This window comes from Gallus gallus, chromosome 5 (genome assembly GCF_016699485.2).
Source record: "Gallus gallus isolate bGalGal1 chromosome 5, bGalGal1.mat.broiler.GRCg7b, whole genome shotgun sequence".
Classification (NCBI taxonomy): Eukaryota; Metazoa; Chordata; class Aves; order Galliformes; family Phasianidae; genus Gallus; species Gallus gallus.
This window is the reverse complement of record NC_052536.1, coordinates 16,204,663-16,220,892: the sequence shown is the minus strand read 5'-3', so window position 1 is coordinate 16,220,892 and position 16,230 is coordinate 16,204,663. Positions and strand designations below refer to the sequence as shown.

Genomic DNA, 16,230 nt, shown 5'->3' with positions numbered 1-16,230 from the left:
CTGAATGGTAAGGCTTTCTGTCACTTGCTTGTAGCTCTCTCTGTTTGGGTTTTCAGCATGTCCTACCAAACAGATATGTTAAGGCTGTTAATCTTACCTTATAACACTAGTCATAAACAGTATGTACTGTAGTGCTACTTACCACGCTCTGTTGCATATTATATTTATATACTTCGGTATATGATATGCTGCGTATATTCGTTCTATTTTGCTGTGTATTACATGTGGTTTAAAAACAGGCCACTATACAGGTATGCCCAACAGTATCTCATCTCTGCTTAATATGAAGCTTTATTTCATCCCTTGCTTTTTTTAGGTAGTTCCAACAAAAGAGAAGACTGGTTTCCTTATAAAACAGCACCAACTACCTTGGCTTTCTAAACCTTTCTTATCCAGGAGGGATTTTCCTGTGCATGTGTTGCTGATTTTTTTTTTTTTTTCCCATCTGATTTTTCATGCTGATTAACAGCATAACAATTTACTCACAATATTTTTCCTTTGTTCAAATAGTCCTGCAGATAGAAAATCTGTGCTGCGATTTCAGCTGCAGTATTAATTGATTGGCAGGCTGATTGGAAGTCTGGTGGCCCATCTCATGGAAATATTTCAGCTTCTAAGTAATTAGGTTTTTCTGATGAGTATTAGGATTTGAAATCAGAAAAGCAATGAAGGATGTGTGTCCGTCAGATCACTTCAATGGTCTCAATCTCTTAAGTAAACTTGTAGTTGAGCGTGTTTGTTGTATTTGTCAGTTGAACAGGTGCTCTCTGTCTGAAGAAAATCTCAGCCTTGCCTGGCTGAAGAGTTCTGGAATAAAATAGTCTCCAAGTATTGGAAGTAGATTTTCTTACCAAAAGCTATGGTGTTTTTTCTCACCTGGCTTTAAATTTGTCTTAGCCATGAAGCACAATCAGATTTCATTGGGCTGATGACCCTGGTGCACCTAGCAGATCTCTGCTGTGGGGAGGTCTTTTTTGCTAGTAAAGCTCTGAAATTGTTAATGGCTTTGCTACCTGAAACAGCCTCCTTGCTGACAAACTCCTGCTGTGCTGACCAAGGAAATGGAGAGGGAAGTGACTGTTTTCATAAGTAGTGTTTTCAGTTGTTCGTGATTTGGGTGAAGAGGGCAAGTATTAGCAATTCAGTAGTGAAAGGACATCCTCAGTTTTCTTCTGCCTTCAGCCCACTGGAACACAGTATACTGAGCTTTATACAATATACTATATAGGATGTTGAGCCAAGATTGTACTTCATAAGAAGTGAACTGTTAGTTTAATACTTGATTTTACTTTCATGCCCAAATGGGGTGATGTATATCAATATCCTTCCATGCATAGTCTAGAATTTGCTTGGCTGAGAGTTTTGGTTTAGTGCATGTTACAACTGAGAGGTATTCAGAGACAGAAGCAGCATTTCTATCTTCAGTCTCGTGGAGAATACGGGATGCTATAAAATTTGAAACTGAGTCTGGAATTGTTGTCTTTGTTTTTTTTGTTTGTTTGTTTATTGGTTTTTGATAACACCAGGACTGTATAACATTGGCATGCTTGCACAACTTGATGTGTTCAAATCGTGCGGTTGATTACCTGGGACAAACTTGTTCTTAAAGAAACTCCCTGTAAATCTGTACTGTTGATGCGGAGCTGTAACTTTGAAAAATATCAAAACATGATCCCAAAGCATAATTATTAATGAACGCTATTGTTATGCGGGATGCTTGACTGAATGATTCCTGTTTTGAAGTGCAATTGAGGTGGGTTTTTCTATTGCCTATTTTATAAGTAAAATATCAACGGGTACGTTTGCTTTTTAATCTTTATAGAGGAAAATGAATGAGGAAGGGCACTAACTAACTGCCTCTATTTTCTACTGAGATCGAGGTGTGTCGTATGTGAACAGTATTGCCTAATGACCAGAAGATTGTTTGGGAAGTCAGGAAGTCTCCATGATGCTCTTTTTCTTCAAATGATGTGTTGTTTACTTTAGAAGATAGTTTGTCATTGCCTTTTTGCCTTTGTCAAACAACGATAAAGGTGATAGCTGGCTAAATTTAGTCTAGTGTTGCTTACTGGTGAAAGGAACTCCCAGCTGTGTTATTCCTTATCACTCTGTCATTTTCCTTTGTGGAACATAATAAACTGAAGTGTATGTTTTGATTTTGTTTTTCTTCAGACTCTTGTAAAACTCTTCTCGGGACGGAAGCCCATGTTGTACAGTTTCCAGACGTCTTTACCACGATTGCCAGTTCCGGCTGTTAAAGATACAGTCAACAGGGTGTGTGGAATTCAGTTCATTATCTTTGGTAACATTGAATCCATATTTAGATGCCTTTGTATTTGTGTCGGAGTGTTTTGTTTTTGTCATGTCTTAAAATCGTTATGTGGTGGTATCAATATTATCTTATGCATTAAATTTTAACACGTAGAAATTATGGGCTAAGACAAACCACTGAAACTGATGACAGTTGGAAGCTGACTTGCTTCATTTCATGTTGGGTGTTATGGTGTCTGATGGAACACTTTCCAATGAGACATGATACACAGGGCTTTCAGTGCATCTTGTATTTGTTATATTCCATAGCATGCATAGAAGTATGTGTTTTATGACAGAAAAAGCATAGTGTAGTAGTAGCGAAGTGTATAAGTAGGGCTGCGTGTTACAGAAACTGAAGGTCTGAAGGAGACTGAAGGAAAAGAGAAATGGCTTAAAGCTGACGAGTTGAGTCCTTTGATAATGATAAATATGTTCTTTAAAATGCTTTCTTCCCTGGAGAGGAGAATGTATTTTTAGAAGAGTGACCTTTTCCACGTGTGATTTGTTTGCAAACTTCTGGAAAAGGTCTCATGTTTATAGTTTGCAGGCAAATGTTTAGAAGAAAAGTAAACAGAAATGTTTAACAACACAACGTTTTGCAGCCTTATGAATCGAATCTGAACACTCTCTCTCCTTTTTCAAATACTTACTCTTGAAGCGATGAGAAGGTACACATCTGTGACTGCACTGATGCTGATTCTCTTCCTGTATTCTAGTATCTGGAATCAGTCCGGCCACTTATGAATGATGAGGAGTTCAAAAGAATGGAGGGTCTTGCAAAAGATTTTGCATTTAACTTAGGACCGAGGCTTCAGTGGTACTTAAAGCTAAAATCGTGGTGGGCCACAAACTATGTGAGTAGATCAACAGATGACTTAAATATTCAACAGATGTAATTTGATTTGTTCCCTGTTGTGTTTTTGGCTTAATGTTTATTCTCTCTTAAATGGAGAAGAAGGGAATTGAAACCTGTGCAAAGCGCATTGGCGACCGCTTGATTTGCACAGAAATAAGTTGATGTGGGATTTTGAAAACAGAAAATTTGGTAAATGAAACTTTAAAGAGCACATCTTTGTTCAGTTCTGTGTTCATTATTCTGGAGTCAGCAATTTAGTTATTACGACTGCTCTTAGGCTACTTATGCTTGTTTTTATAATTAAACCCTTTAGGTAGCTGTCCAGGTAGTTTAGATAGAAGAATGCTTTAGGGAAATTGTTTTATGTAGAACTGATAAAGCATATGGAAAAGAAATAAACAATTGTAACAAATGTTTTTCACCAGAAAGAAAATCCAAACTTCAGTATCGTAGTGAGAACTGTGTAATGCAATTAGAATCGTAGAATGGTGTGGGTTAGAAAGTACCTTAAGGAGGACTTCAGCTAGTTTCAACTCCCCTGCAGTAGGCAGAGTAGCCAACCACTAGATCAAGTTGCTTACAGCCCCTCATCCAACCTGGCCTCAAAAACAGCTGTGGATGGGGCATCCACGACTTCTCTGGGAAACTTGTTCCAGTGCCTCCCTGCCCTCATAATGAAGAATTTCTTCCTCATATATCTAACTGAAATCTCCCCTCTTTTAGGTTAAAGTCATTAACCCTTGTTCTATCCTTTTATGCCTTTTTACAAGTCCCTCTCCAACTTTCCTGTAGGCTCCCTCTGGGTACAGGAAGGTTGCGATAAGTTCTTCTCAGAGCCTTTTCTTCTCCAGGCTAAACAGCCCCAAGGCTGCCCTTCAGCTTCCTGATGTAGTATCTAAAATTTATCTCTACACGTTAACTGTGGTTCTCTTAGGTTACCCCAGCATTTGGGATTTCTGATGCATTTTAAGTGTTATATGAAGATGACAGCTAATTCAGAAACTTACTGTTACCAGAATTAAATTATCTCACTCTTTATTGAAGTTTGCTTTCCCTGAATACCAACAGAAATCAGTGGAGGATTTTTGTTTCTTTCTATGTTTTTAAGTGTAGGAGCAAGCTGACTGTTTTCTTCCTATTGTGTGGAGTGTTGTATTGTGGAATTACTAACATAGCAGGTATCAACTATAGAAATAATGAACTTTTACTCATTTTTTTCATCCTACAGGTGAGTGATTGGTGGGAAGAGTATATCTACCTTAGAGGGCGTGGACCAATAATGGTTAACAGTAACTATTTTGCAATGGTAGGTAAATGCTATAAATTCCTTATGAGTCAAAGAAGCATGGTAAAATTTCTGCCATGAATCTTAATTTATTTTTCTTCAATGTTTTCCTTTATAGATCCCCATTGCCACTGAGTATATGGCTTTCTTTTTTTCTTTCTTGAATATAATCTGAAACAAATGTCTTATAAAGTGCTATCTTCTTAATAAGCATAGTACATGTGTCAGTCAGGCAAACTTGTGCAGTGATGGCTTCTTTTACAGTTCTATGCTTACTGCAACAAGCAGTCTTTAAAAAGATTCATGTGAAAAAACTGATGCATAGCACAGTTGTGTGTTTTGATATTTGTAAATGCCTATACAGGAGGTAAAATTGTGAAAGACCCTGAGGTTAAAGGCGTAAGTAGGAAATATTGTGGTTTTGAATTCAAGTTTTCAGTAGCATTATATGGGATGACTAACGGCTATGCTGTAGGTTTTCAGACTGGTTCTGTTTAAAGAAATTGTGGCTATTGAAGAAATGGAATTGAAGTCATTGACTCACTGTACTGGTGTACTTCCTGTATTGTCAAAACTTGGCTTTATTGACAAGAATATAGCTTAAAAAAAAAAAAAAGCAAACACACAAAAAACCAGTAGTACTGTGTATTTTTCAGTGTAATATGGTAATAGCTAACTTAAGATTCTTATTTACTTTGCAGGACTTCCTTCATTTATCTCCCACAACCATACAGGCAGCTAGAGCTGGTAATATTATCCATGCCATCCTGCTCTACCGGAAAAAACTGGACAGACAAGAAATCAAGCCAGTATGTATATTGGTTTAAATAGTTTCTGATCTTTTCCACCACAGTTTGTAAGAAGTTGATCAGCTTTTAGAGCAGGAGAACAATGTGCTGTGCCAGAACCATATGAGAGATGCAACTAAATTTGTGATCTCAGGCATTTTTGTTATCACTTGAATTGCACATGTGCACAAACTACTATCAGATACAGGCTTCTGTTACACCAGCTAATTGCAGCACTTGAAACTGACGTATCTATTTGCCCAAAAGAGACATAATGTCTTGTGCTTGCATATGGTAAATATACCACCTAACAAATTATTGATACGTACCAAGCATGTCATGGTACTTTTGAACCACCGACTTCTGAAAATCCCAGCAGAAAAATTATTTTCTTATTTCCTGCTAAAACTGACTGTAAGGATGAATTTTAAATTGAGTAGCATGTGAAATAAGTTGCATGCTGAACGATAAACTACAATTGAATGTGTACTGCTTGCTATGTTTTCATGTTGTTCTTTATGATTTCTGCTTACAGTTGCTTTGCTTACTGAATCTGCCAAATGCAGTGAATTTATTTACTTGATATATGAAGGTGGAAAACAAAAACTGCAGTATATTGCTGCATTTACTCGTTTCTGAACCTGGTGTAGCAATAAAGCTGGTCAACTTTTAAAAAAAAAGTTAAATTTAACTGAAAAGAAGTTTAGAAACACTTGATTTACACTGTGTGTTACTTCACACTTTCTCAGGACACTACATTTCCAGAAAACTTAAGTGTCTTTCAAGCAGGTAATGTTCGAATGCTAGGTTTGTTTCTATTTCATATTTTATTCAAGTAAACATCATAACCCCCAGCCCATATACTTAGTCTGTGATGATTCAGTGGATGCAGTTTTTTTCCTAGTGGCATATAAAGAAACACTAAGAAATATTTACTAAATTGTAGTTTTTCTTCAAAGCGAGTGTCCTAGGGAAGTCTTTCTACTGTTCTGTTTGTTTGGATGTTACCCAGATAATCGGAGCAAATATATAGTGTGTCTAAGAAATCATATTTGGCAGGCAGAACACTGCATTAAGAACATCCAGACTTCAGAGGAATTCAGATCCTGATATGGACATAGTGGTTGTAAGAAAGTCTGCTTTGAAAACAAAGGACACCATTGGAAGAGAGCAGTTCAGTAGCTGTTACTGTTTGAAGCAAAGGTTGTCCTTGGACTTGGTGTTGTGATTTCTCCTGCACATTGACTTCACTGTGCAGTTCTTTGAATATTTGGGCTTTGATACAAGGCAGGGAGCCAAAGTAGATAAGAAAGGGTAGGAGGAGAGTTGTGTACTTTCTTGGGTTTATGATGTAGTTTCATAGCTAGATTAACCAGGAACAAAAGAAGAAATCAAGGGGTAACCCAGATTGACCATAGAGCACATTGGATTTCTGATGCAAGGTATCTTCAGTGCTTGCTCCTGAAGGGTGAGCTTTGATACAAGGAAAAAAATGCAGCTACTGGAATGTCAGTGAAATCTTTCCTGTGTAGTTCAAGGGAAAGCAAGGAACAGGAGGAAAAAAAAAAAAAGATGCATTGGAAATATTATTGTTCTGCAGCCTCTGTTTAACCAGACTGTTTTTTCTTTTTAATTTACTAATGGTATATGCTAAATCAGAATTTAATCTACATGTTTTGTACAGATTCTTCTGATGGGATCTACTGTTCCACTTTGCTCAGCTCAGTGGGAGCGGATGTTTAATACCTCCCGCATCCCAGGAGAAGAATCAGGTAAGCAGAGCAGTTCAAGGAGAGAAACATCTGAATGGAATTCACAGTGTTGGGGCTATTTTCTGCTAGAGTCACTTTTCCCCAGCTAAGGGGTTGAAAGACACCAGGGCACCAATACTGCTGTTTCTCGGGAAGTAATGAATTGCCATAGCACGTAGATAGTTTTTGCTGTTCAGAATGACTTTGAAATTTCACTTCAGTGTTTGTGTCTTTAATTAAAAGCTGACTTCAGGAAAGTGTCTGCCCTGTGCTTTTAATCTATATGTAACCTTTACTTTTTTTTACTGTTCTACTCTTTCAGGTTTCTTTTGATACATGTGGTTTTTCTTGGTGAAGATCGAGTTTTCTTATCTAAGACATTTTAAAATTTGTCCTGTTTTGACTTTTTTTCTTTCTGTTTATCATTTACAACAGCATCCTAATATACTCTTCTCAATATGAATGTATGTTCAGCACTGCTGCTTACCTAGGTTAAAGGCAGGTATAATCTTATTCCTGGCAGGCTTTTCAGCACCAGCGTTATCTTGATGTTTTGTATGTGCTGTAAGATACCAGGTAGATGAATCAGCTGTAGGAAGGACAGTGACTAAATCTTTCTCTGTAACACATTAAGAAAATGTATGCTTTTTTTATTAGCTCCTGCTCTAACTCCCGTCAATGAACTGATTATTCTAAATTCTGAGTAACTAAATCTTTTCATCTTACTGTTGAATAGAGGGAGGTACCTGTTTAAGTACAACAGGTTGGGTTTTTTTGTGTGAATCTGTTCCTGCAGCTTCTGTGGAACACTAAGAGTGTGTTTACAAGCAATCATGTTAGCCCTGCCCAAAAAATAATTGTATCTGTTAGTCATAGTTCATCTGTACATTTTCACTGTAAATGTACATAGGCTTTCAATTCAGACAACAGGAGTTAATTACGTCTTGAAGGAAGGCAGATGCATGCATTCATTAACATTACCTATAGGTAGAAAAGTAGGGTATGTCACATCTCTGTTTCAGTCCTTTCAGTTGCTTGTTGAAGTTAGCCATATAACTACGGGGTAATTTCATCTCCTTATTTTATTTTTTAATGCCTTCTCTGGCAGATTACATTACATATCCATGGTAGAGTTGGAGTACCCTTTCCAAGTGACAGTGATGTTCTTTAGTAGTGTCATGAAGTCACAGAATGGTTTGAGTTTGAAGAGCTATTAAAGATCATGTAGTTCCAACCCCTGCCATGGACAGGGCACCTTCCAGATACCTTCCCATCCCCCTGCCTGGACAGATATTCCAGATTTGCCAGCTGCTTCTCCTGTAATTCATTTGCGCTGGTGTGAGCCTTAGTAACTGGAAATGCTAACATTAGTAGTCAACAGATGAAAGAAAATGTTTCTATCCATTTTTCTCATTTTTGAGAATCAAACGCTGTACTAATTGTGCAGCAGATTTTCTTAGAGCTTTCAGGTGCCATTGTGATACTTGCTACAAAAGCTTGAGCTTTATGTAGGCTAGCCAAAGGTGCCATAAGTATAAAACTGCTTCTGATCAGTGGATACCTCCCTAAACCTTATGGATAGGTCAGAACACCCAAAGCAGAGAACTCTCTCCTGGTACTGTGTTTCTCAGAATAATGAATGTTAGGCTTTTAGGATGTCTCTTTCTTCACTGTCTCTAAGAATGTCAGCAGTTCTTTGGAAGAGCGAAAGAACTGAATTACTGGTTTCCATCATATGAGGAGTATACCTAGCTGCTTAGAAAGCTTCACTAGGTGTTTGACACAAAGCCTTCATGTCATAACTTTAGGCTTATTCCAGTTGACCTTCTGTTTATAAACGAAGTGAGGATAAACTCATTTAAATGAGCTGTGGCTAATTGATAGTACATGCAGTCGGCACTTGACATTATATAGTGTATTATTACTATTTGTAGACTTCAGCTTTGTTTTCATAAAAGCAATTTAAAATTCTAGATACTCTCCAGCACGTGAAAGACAGCAAACACATTGTTGTCTATCACAAGGGGCGTTACTTCAAAGTATGGCTGTACCATGATGGCAGACTGTTGAAACCTCGAGAGATTGAACAGCAGATACAGAGAATTCTTGATGATGATTCAGAGCCTCAGGCTGGTGAAGAGAAATTAGCAGCTCTTACTGCAGGAGATAGGTATGGCTATTATCATTTTTCAAATTAATTTCATAATTTAGAAGTATATTGCTGACATATTACTGCTGCGCTGTCCTTTGTAATGATGATGTGGAATTAAAAATAATTTTGCAATTGCAGCTCTGTATAAACTCCCCATACTGAGCTGGAGAGCTAAGGAAGTTTACTTTATTTGTGGTAAGAGATGTAATTTTAGGCTTTGCAGTAGTAAGCATGTTAAACTATGTAAGCTTTAGATTTTCTCTGAGGTTCACTGGTATTTTAAGAATATACTCAAACTTCAGAGTGAGAATGTAAATTCAGCATCTGCTACTGCAGAATAAAGCAGTACTTATTCACTTGGCTCTTGGTGAGAGATCATTGAGTTCAATTCTATTTTGACAAATTCAGTTCGGTCTTATCTGATTTGTTTCTGGACACTGAAGAGAAAGAGCTATGGGTTTTAATATACTACCTAAGAGATATTGTACTTTAATACATTTTTTCATTGGAAAAACTTACAAATTTCTAAATAAATAAATGTGGCACTGCTATATAGAAATCCCTTTGTTCGTTAACTTTAAATCTGTTTACCATGGAAGTCTTCCTGGAGAACTGTCCAGATGCTTATATAGGTGTTACAGCAATGGATATTTTTATCTGTGAATTGTTTTCATTTTTATGACTATTTTCTTTCACATAATAGGTATCTTCTTTTGTTCAGTTCTTAAATGTAGATGATCAGTATTATACATATTGCGTGCAGCAGACACTTCTGAAGAGTAACGCTTATGCTTTGCATTTGTGTTATGATATGATAGCATTATTGAATAGTTTGGATTGGAAGGGAGCTGAAAGTTCATTTAGTTTCAGCTCCCCTGCCATGGACAGGGTTATTTTCCACTAGACCAGGTTGCTCAAAGGCCCTCCAACCTGGCCCTGAACACTTGCAGGGATGTAGCATCCACAGCTTCTCTGGGCAGCGTGTTCCAGTGCCTCACCACCATTGTAGTGATGAATTTCTTCCTGATGTCTAATTTAAATCTACCTTCTTTTAGTTTGAAGTCATTTCTCACTGCACTCCCTGATAAAGAGTCCCTCCCCAGCTTTATTGAAGAGACCCTCTGTAGCTACTGAACTACTGCTGAACTGTTTCCTAGCATTGTATTATACCTGTATGTTTAAGAACTTTTCTGTGCTGATATAGTTTAAATGAATGCAAGTAGTAGCTTTAAATTTGATACAAGTAGGAGGAATGTCTCACAGTGTTATTAAGGATGATAAAATATGCACTAATCCACGTAACCTGGCTGTAAACCAAATTCTTTCTGCAGGGTACCATGGGCTAAGGCTCGACAGGCTTATTTTAGCCGTGGAAAGAACAAGCAGTCCTTGGATGCTGTTGAAAAAGCAGCATTTTTTGTGACATTGGATGATGATGAACAAGGGTACAGCAAAGAAGATCCAGTGAGCTCACTAGATGCATATGCAAAATCCTTAATACATGGCAGATGTTATGACAGGTACAGTATTGACTCTGTGAAAAGACCCTTCTCTTTTTCAAAGACTTGCTAATTTATGTGGCTAATGCATATGAGTTAGTGACTTATAAGCATATAAATTTGTCCATTTCAAACAAAAAAAAAAAACCATTGTGTTTGAATCTTTTTGACAGACATGAAGTTAGAGTATAAAAATGTTTCTGAAATACAAAAATTCATAAAGCAAATCTAATCTTTTTGTAGGTGGTTTGATAAAACGTTTACTCTTGTAGTATTCAAAAATGGCAAAATGGGCCTGAATGCTGAGCACTCTTGGGCAGATGCTCCTATTGTTGGACACCTGTGGGAGGTAAGTGTTTCATACAAAAGGTTAATGTAGAATATGTTAGATGCTTCATGCAACAGCTCTGAATAACATCAGGTTCCTTTCCAGTCTCTTGCAACTATGTTGCTGATGAGTGATTTTGGATCCCTTTTGTCTTCTATGTTGTCAGCAGAATTAAAAACAAACAAGCAAAACTTGCTAAAAACAAATTGCACTGCCTTAAATTTAAGGTCTTTATTAAAATTTTATGACAACAGATGTGTTTATAGAAAAGTGATATATCACCCTATCTTGCTTGTTTTTAATATTCTAAATCAAACTGTTGCCTGTTTGACATTGCGCTTCATTGCTTGTATATACATGCTCCTGAAGCACTTAAGCTTCCTTGTGCTGTAAAATCCCACACTTATTTTTAAAACTGATAAATGCTACAGAGTATAACTTCTTTCCCTTAAGCTATTTTTGAGTTCTAGATTGATAGATTATTTAAATTTGCTCTTGTGTTTTGCTGCAGTGAATGGTATAAATGCACTTGTTCTCAGATTTGTTCATCATGAAAATAGTTTATTGCTTGAAATCCCATCTGAATATTTTTTCTCTTTGAAGTTTAGACCTATAAACAGTTATGACTTCATCACTCAATATTATTTCAGAAACACTAGCTAATTCTGATTTAATTATGTATCTGTGCAAGTGGAACCCAGGTCCAACTGATGCCCCAAGTCATGTCCTGATTTTATTATCTATGAGTACCCATTTGCATAAGAAGAGAAAGTCCTAACTATATTCTCTAAATGGGAGAAAGTCAAAACTCATTAGATGTTGATTGAGCAGTCTAGTTCAGACTAGCTGTTCTCGGCAGTGGAAAAGAATTACTTTGTTGTATTTCAGAGAATCACTCAGTATGCTTAGTTCATATCTTTGTACTTACTGTTAGTCAGTCCCTTTTCTGCTAAGAATTGGGAAGCCCAAAGTAAAGGAGAATTCAGTTTCCTAAGAAATTCTGGCAGTTTCATAGTTGGTGTGCTGTGTCCACTAACTGAGAAAGTTGAAGAGATTAGAAATAAGTATGTACATGTAACAGATTTGTATCAAACTTCTTTCCACATTGAACAGATTGATAATCTCAAGGTTAAAAACAAAACAAAAACACCAAAAAACAGCACAATCTTTCACTTGAAATCTTGTAAGGCGGAGTCTTTGTTCAGTTTGCGTTGTCCGTCTTGAAAACTAGCCCAAGAAATCTAATGTGTGTATAAAATGTACTGAAACATTGAGCAGCATGCGGATCTTGAAAAGAATCCAATATTTTTGATTAATTTTTTGGTTAGAATTTGCACTTAATCTGCAATAAACTGTTTTTTGTTGAACTGGTTTCATCAGATATCAGACTTACAGAAATTGTCTAGAATCAAAATTGGACAAAGGTTGAAAGCCTTTTCTGGGGGAGGTTTAATTAAAGTGTTTTGCACCACTGTGGTGGAGAATTTTATGTCTATCTGGTATTTTCTTGCTTAGAAGTAAAGATGCCTTAAAATAACAGGCAATATTTGAGAATAGATTGCGTTTTGCTGTGTGTTTAAAAATGTGTTATCCTAAATGTGTTGGGATGTGTGTTCAAAATTGCATATTGTTGTGAAATTGGAATTTAATGTGTTAGCAATTCTGAAAACGTATCTTTCTTCGCAGAATGTGATGGCAACTGAGTATCTTGAACTGGGCTACTTGGAAGACGGACACTGCAAAGGAGATACCAATCAAAATATTCCTATCCCTACCAAACTACAGTGGGAAATTCCAGAAGAGGTAAGAGCACAGCGGATGGTGACTGGGGAAAGGAGCTCAGCTTTTCTTGAGCAGTCAAATCACATAATTAATTACTGAAAACCTTATAAGTAGTTAACTTCCTTGAGCCCTGTAAAATGTGCATTTTGCTTGTGCGCCCTGCCCAGTTTACTTAAAAGGGTGGAGAGGTTTTAACACTGCTTTTTAAAAATTCTGTTCAGGAAATAGCAGCTTTTTAGTAGACATTTTCTTAGCTTAGCAACTTGTCAAAAATGAATGGCCATCCATTGTGAACAGGAACAGCACTACAGTGAAGTTTAAGTTGCTACTGTGTTCTTATTATGCTTGTGTAACATTGCCTTGAGATTATCTGTCTTATATGGATTCAGAATTCTGTCTAGATGTTAATAATGTAATTTGTTTCTTTCCCCGAGTTCAAGACAAACTACCATGATCCTATTTCATAGGCTGGTGATATGCTTAATGTTCAAGTGATCATGGACAATCTTAATATGTTTTTTTATTGTTGTTTTAAGAGCATTTTTGGACTCCAAACGTGTATTGGCTTAAAACTTTTTAATTTTTTTTTAAAGCTAATTGGACCTTGACTTTCTCACAAATATACCTTCTTTTGCTCCAAAGGAAGAACGTTTAAACTATGATGTTAATGGCTTATAAACAGGGAACGTTTATTTTGTATCAGTTAAATGTGTGTGCCCTTTTCCTGCATTTCTTTTGAATGCTTTCAAATGCTTGTACTTGTATATATTTGCATATAGATAAGTAATTTACTTGTCTATTTCAGTGCCAAGATGTGATCGAGAGGTCTCTGAGCACTGCTAGAGCTCTGGCAGATGATGTGGACTTCTATTCATTCTACTTTGATGTTTTTGGGAAGGGGCTAATAAAGAAAGCAAAAACCAGCCCTGATGCCTTCATTCAACTTGCCCTGCAGCTTGCTCACTACCGAGTAAGAACAGATTTTGACTTATACTGTAGCCAATTTAATAAGATTCTGTGTTTCTGTATTTGTGATTAGAACGTGTGATTGTGTAAAGTACACTGTACTTTCAAGTAACTTTGCACTGCTTGTGTAAGGTTATTAAAGACATTTAGTGGAAGTCAGTACAAATGCTAAACAGATCACCAGCCGGAAATTCATTGTCCAAAGGTTGACTTATTGATGCTAATGCAGATTTTTCTCTTCTGCTTAGTTTTTTTTTTATCCCTAGGTATCTTTCAGATATGAAAACTTCTGTAGGTGATTTTGTTATTGCTGTTAAAACCTACATAGCATTAAACTTACCTGTTAGTTTGGAGTCCCCCTCAATTCTGTAGTAGTGAACATTCCATTCCTTAACGGGATTAATTGATGTGCCTGCCTGTTGGTTTTTTCTTGTTAGCTCACCTTTTTTTTTTCCCTGTGTATTTTCTATGTGGGCATTCTATGCCCACATAGCAAAATGCTTTGCATTCTAGCTGTCATTGTTTAATATTTATTGGTATTAGCTCTCCTAATTTATCTTCTGTTGGTTTTTTAACACAGTTCCAAATATCAAAGCATACAGATTCCCTTGCTGCTATCACTACTTACTGTCTTTGTTACCATTCCTTAGGGTGGCTACATGGCAAATAACTTGATTTTCACACACCATCCCAAGCACCTTTTATTTTTATATTTTCAATAACCATCTAATCTCTTAATTTGAAGCTGAACAAACTTTTGTAACCTGGAAGAGTTGGTGTCATGTACTAGATAAGCTTTTGCAATATAAAAACTACAGAATCTATGGGTAATAGGAAAGCAGCTGTTTTTGGATTTTGCAGATCATTTTCAGTTTTCACATTCTCAGATTACATTCTTTTTTCACTTTTTTTGTCCTCCTGCTGCCATACAAATCTATGCTATTAAGCTTTGAATTGAAAATACTGTAGGTTACTTAACTACAGCTGTGTTAGTTAAGTAGCCACTGAACTTTCTAACAAACTTTTGATAGTTTTTGAATTGAGTTCTCTTTATGACAAACCAAAGAAGAGTGGGTATAAAACGTGTAGCGTAGCCTTTGCTAGTTTGGTTGTTCTAGAAGCATTTATCAAATCTCATTATTATTTTTTTCTGTAAGACTCTGCTAATGGTAAACTACTAACAACCTGAAATGTTGCTTAACTTGTGGAGTGATTCGTATCCTCTGTGCTTACCTCAAATGTTACCATTGATTAAGAAAGAGAGGCTAAGTGTGACTAAGCCATTAAGTCCTTCTTTTTCAACTTTCAAGGACATGGGAAAATTTTCTTTGACATACGAGGCCTCTATGACACGCCTGTTCAGAGAAGGCAGAACTGAAACCGTCCGGTCATGTACCATTGAATCATGTAATTTTGTTCAAACCATGGAGAACCCAAGTGAAAGTGTAAGTTGACTGTGTTGATTTCTAATACAATCCATAAAGCACGCAGTTAGCACTTTTTATTCATGTAAATTTCTGTATAGTTTTTAACATTTAAAGAAAGGGTGATGCCTCGTTTTGAGAACGGAAGTGTAGCAGCAGATAACTGTCTTCATCCTCTATCAGAACGGCAGGAATTAAAGGCTACGTCAAAAGAGAATGACTAGTCACTAATAACCAAATATGCCAACTGTTATGGATCCTAAACTCCAGGAAACTGATGATATTTGTGAATTTCTTGTTATTTTTGAAGCAAAGGACGTCACGCCAAACTCTCAATTACCACTAAAGAACTTTATTGGGGTGTGAGAATTGGCTCTCTTGAATTGCTGCTGTAGAGTTGATAGGTTTGGTTTAACAGAATGTGCTTAACATTCAGCAAGCTCTAGAGATATCTTAGAATAAAATTTGGAATGAACGCATTTTAGTTTTAACATGGTATTTAACGAGGATTCTGACCTACCATTGTGAAACTGTTCGGTTCATAGAAATGTGGGCACTTCCTAACGTGCATATACCCACACCATCATCCCCCTGAATATACTGTTTCTGCATTTTTTGATACATAGCTTATTCACATCGTTTGGGAAGCTACGTGGGTAGATACCTTTGCTAGTATACTCAGATTTTAATTCAGTCTTTTTTAATACTTGCCTTTACTGCTTGCTTCTTACCTGTGTTTTTGCATAGAACTTGTGTCCTCCCTGGACTATCCACAAAGCTTTACTCCAGAATGCCAATAGTAGGCATGCTTGGCGCAACTACCAGTGATTTATAAGTTTTCATCCTGGAGACTAACAGGCTGTTCAGAGCATCTAGAATAAGTGGCATAAAATATAATGATGCTGGACCTAAGTGACAGGTTACCATATTTTCAGTGTTGCATTCGATATTATAAAATCTTAGCAGAAGAACTATCTTAAAGTGAGTTTGAGACTGAAATTTTCTTTCAGCCCTTGCATTTATACTCATACACTGTCAGTTTGCCTTCTAAAATGGCTCTTGCAGTTCCTGCCTTTCTTAAACCAC

General features: G+C 36.7%; 1 protein-coding gene across 14 annotated transcripts in view; it reads left to right on the top strand.

Moving 5' to 3' along the window:
* CPT1A (carnitine palmitoyltransferase 1A) overlaps positions 1-16,230 on the top strand; it is a 36,126-nt gene that overhangs the window by 13,197 nt on the left and 6,699 nt on the right. For all 14 annotated transcript variants that reach the window (XM_040700878.2, XM_015286794.4, XM_015286798.4 and 11 more), the window contains 11 exon segments: positions 2,173-2,274; positions 3,030-3,167; positions 4,398-4,475; positions 5,156-5,263; positions 6,927-7,014; positions 8,968-9,163; positions 10,477-10,665; positions 10,888-10,993; positions 12,659-12,775; positions 13,560-13,724; positions 15,031-15,165. In XM_040700878.2, coding sequence (XP_040556812.1) covers positions 2,173-2,274; positions 3,030-3,167; positions 4,398-4,475; positions 5,156-5,263; positions 6,927-7,014; positions 8,968-9,163; positions 10,477-10,665; positions 10,888-10,993; positions 12,659-12,775; positions 13,560-13,724; positions 15,031-15,165 — 1,422 coding nt within the window.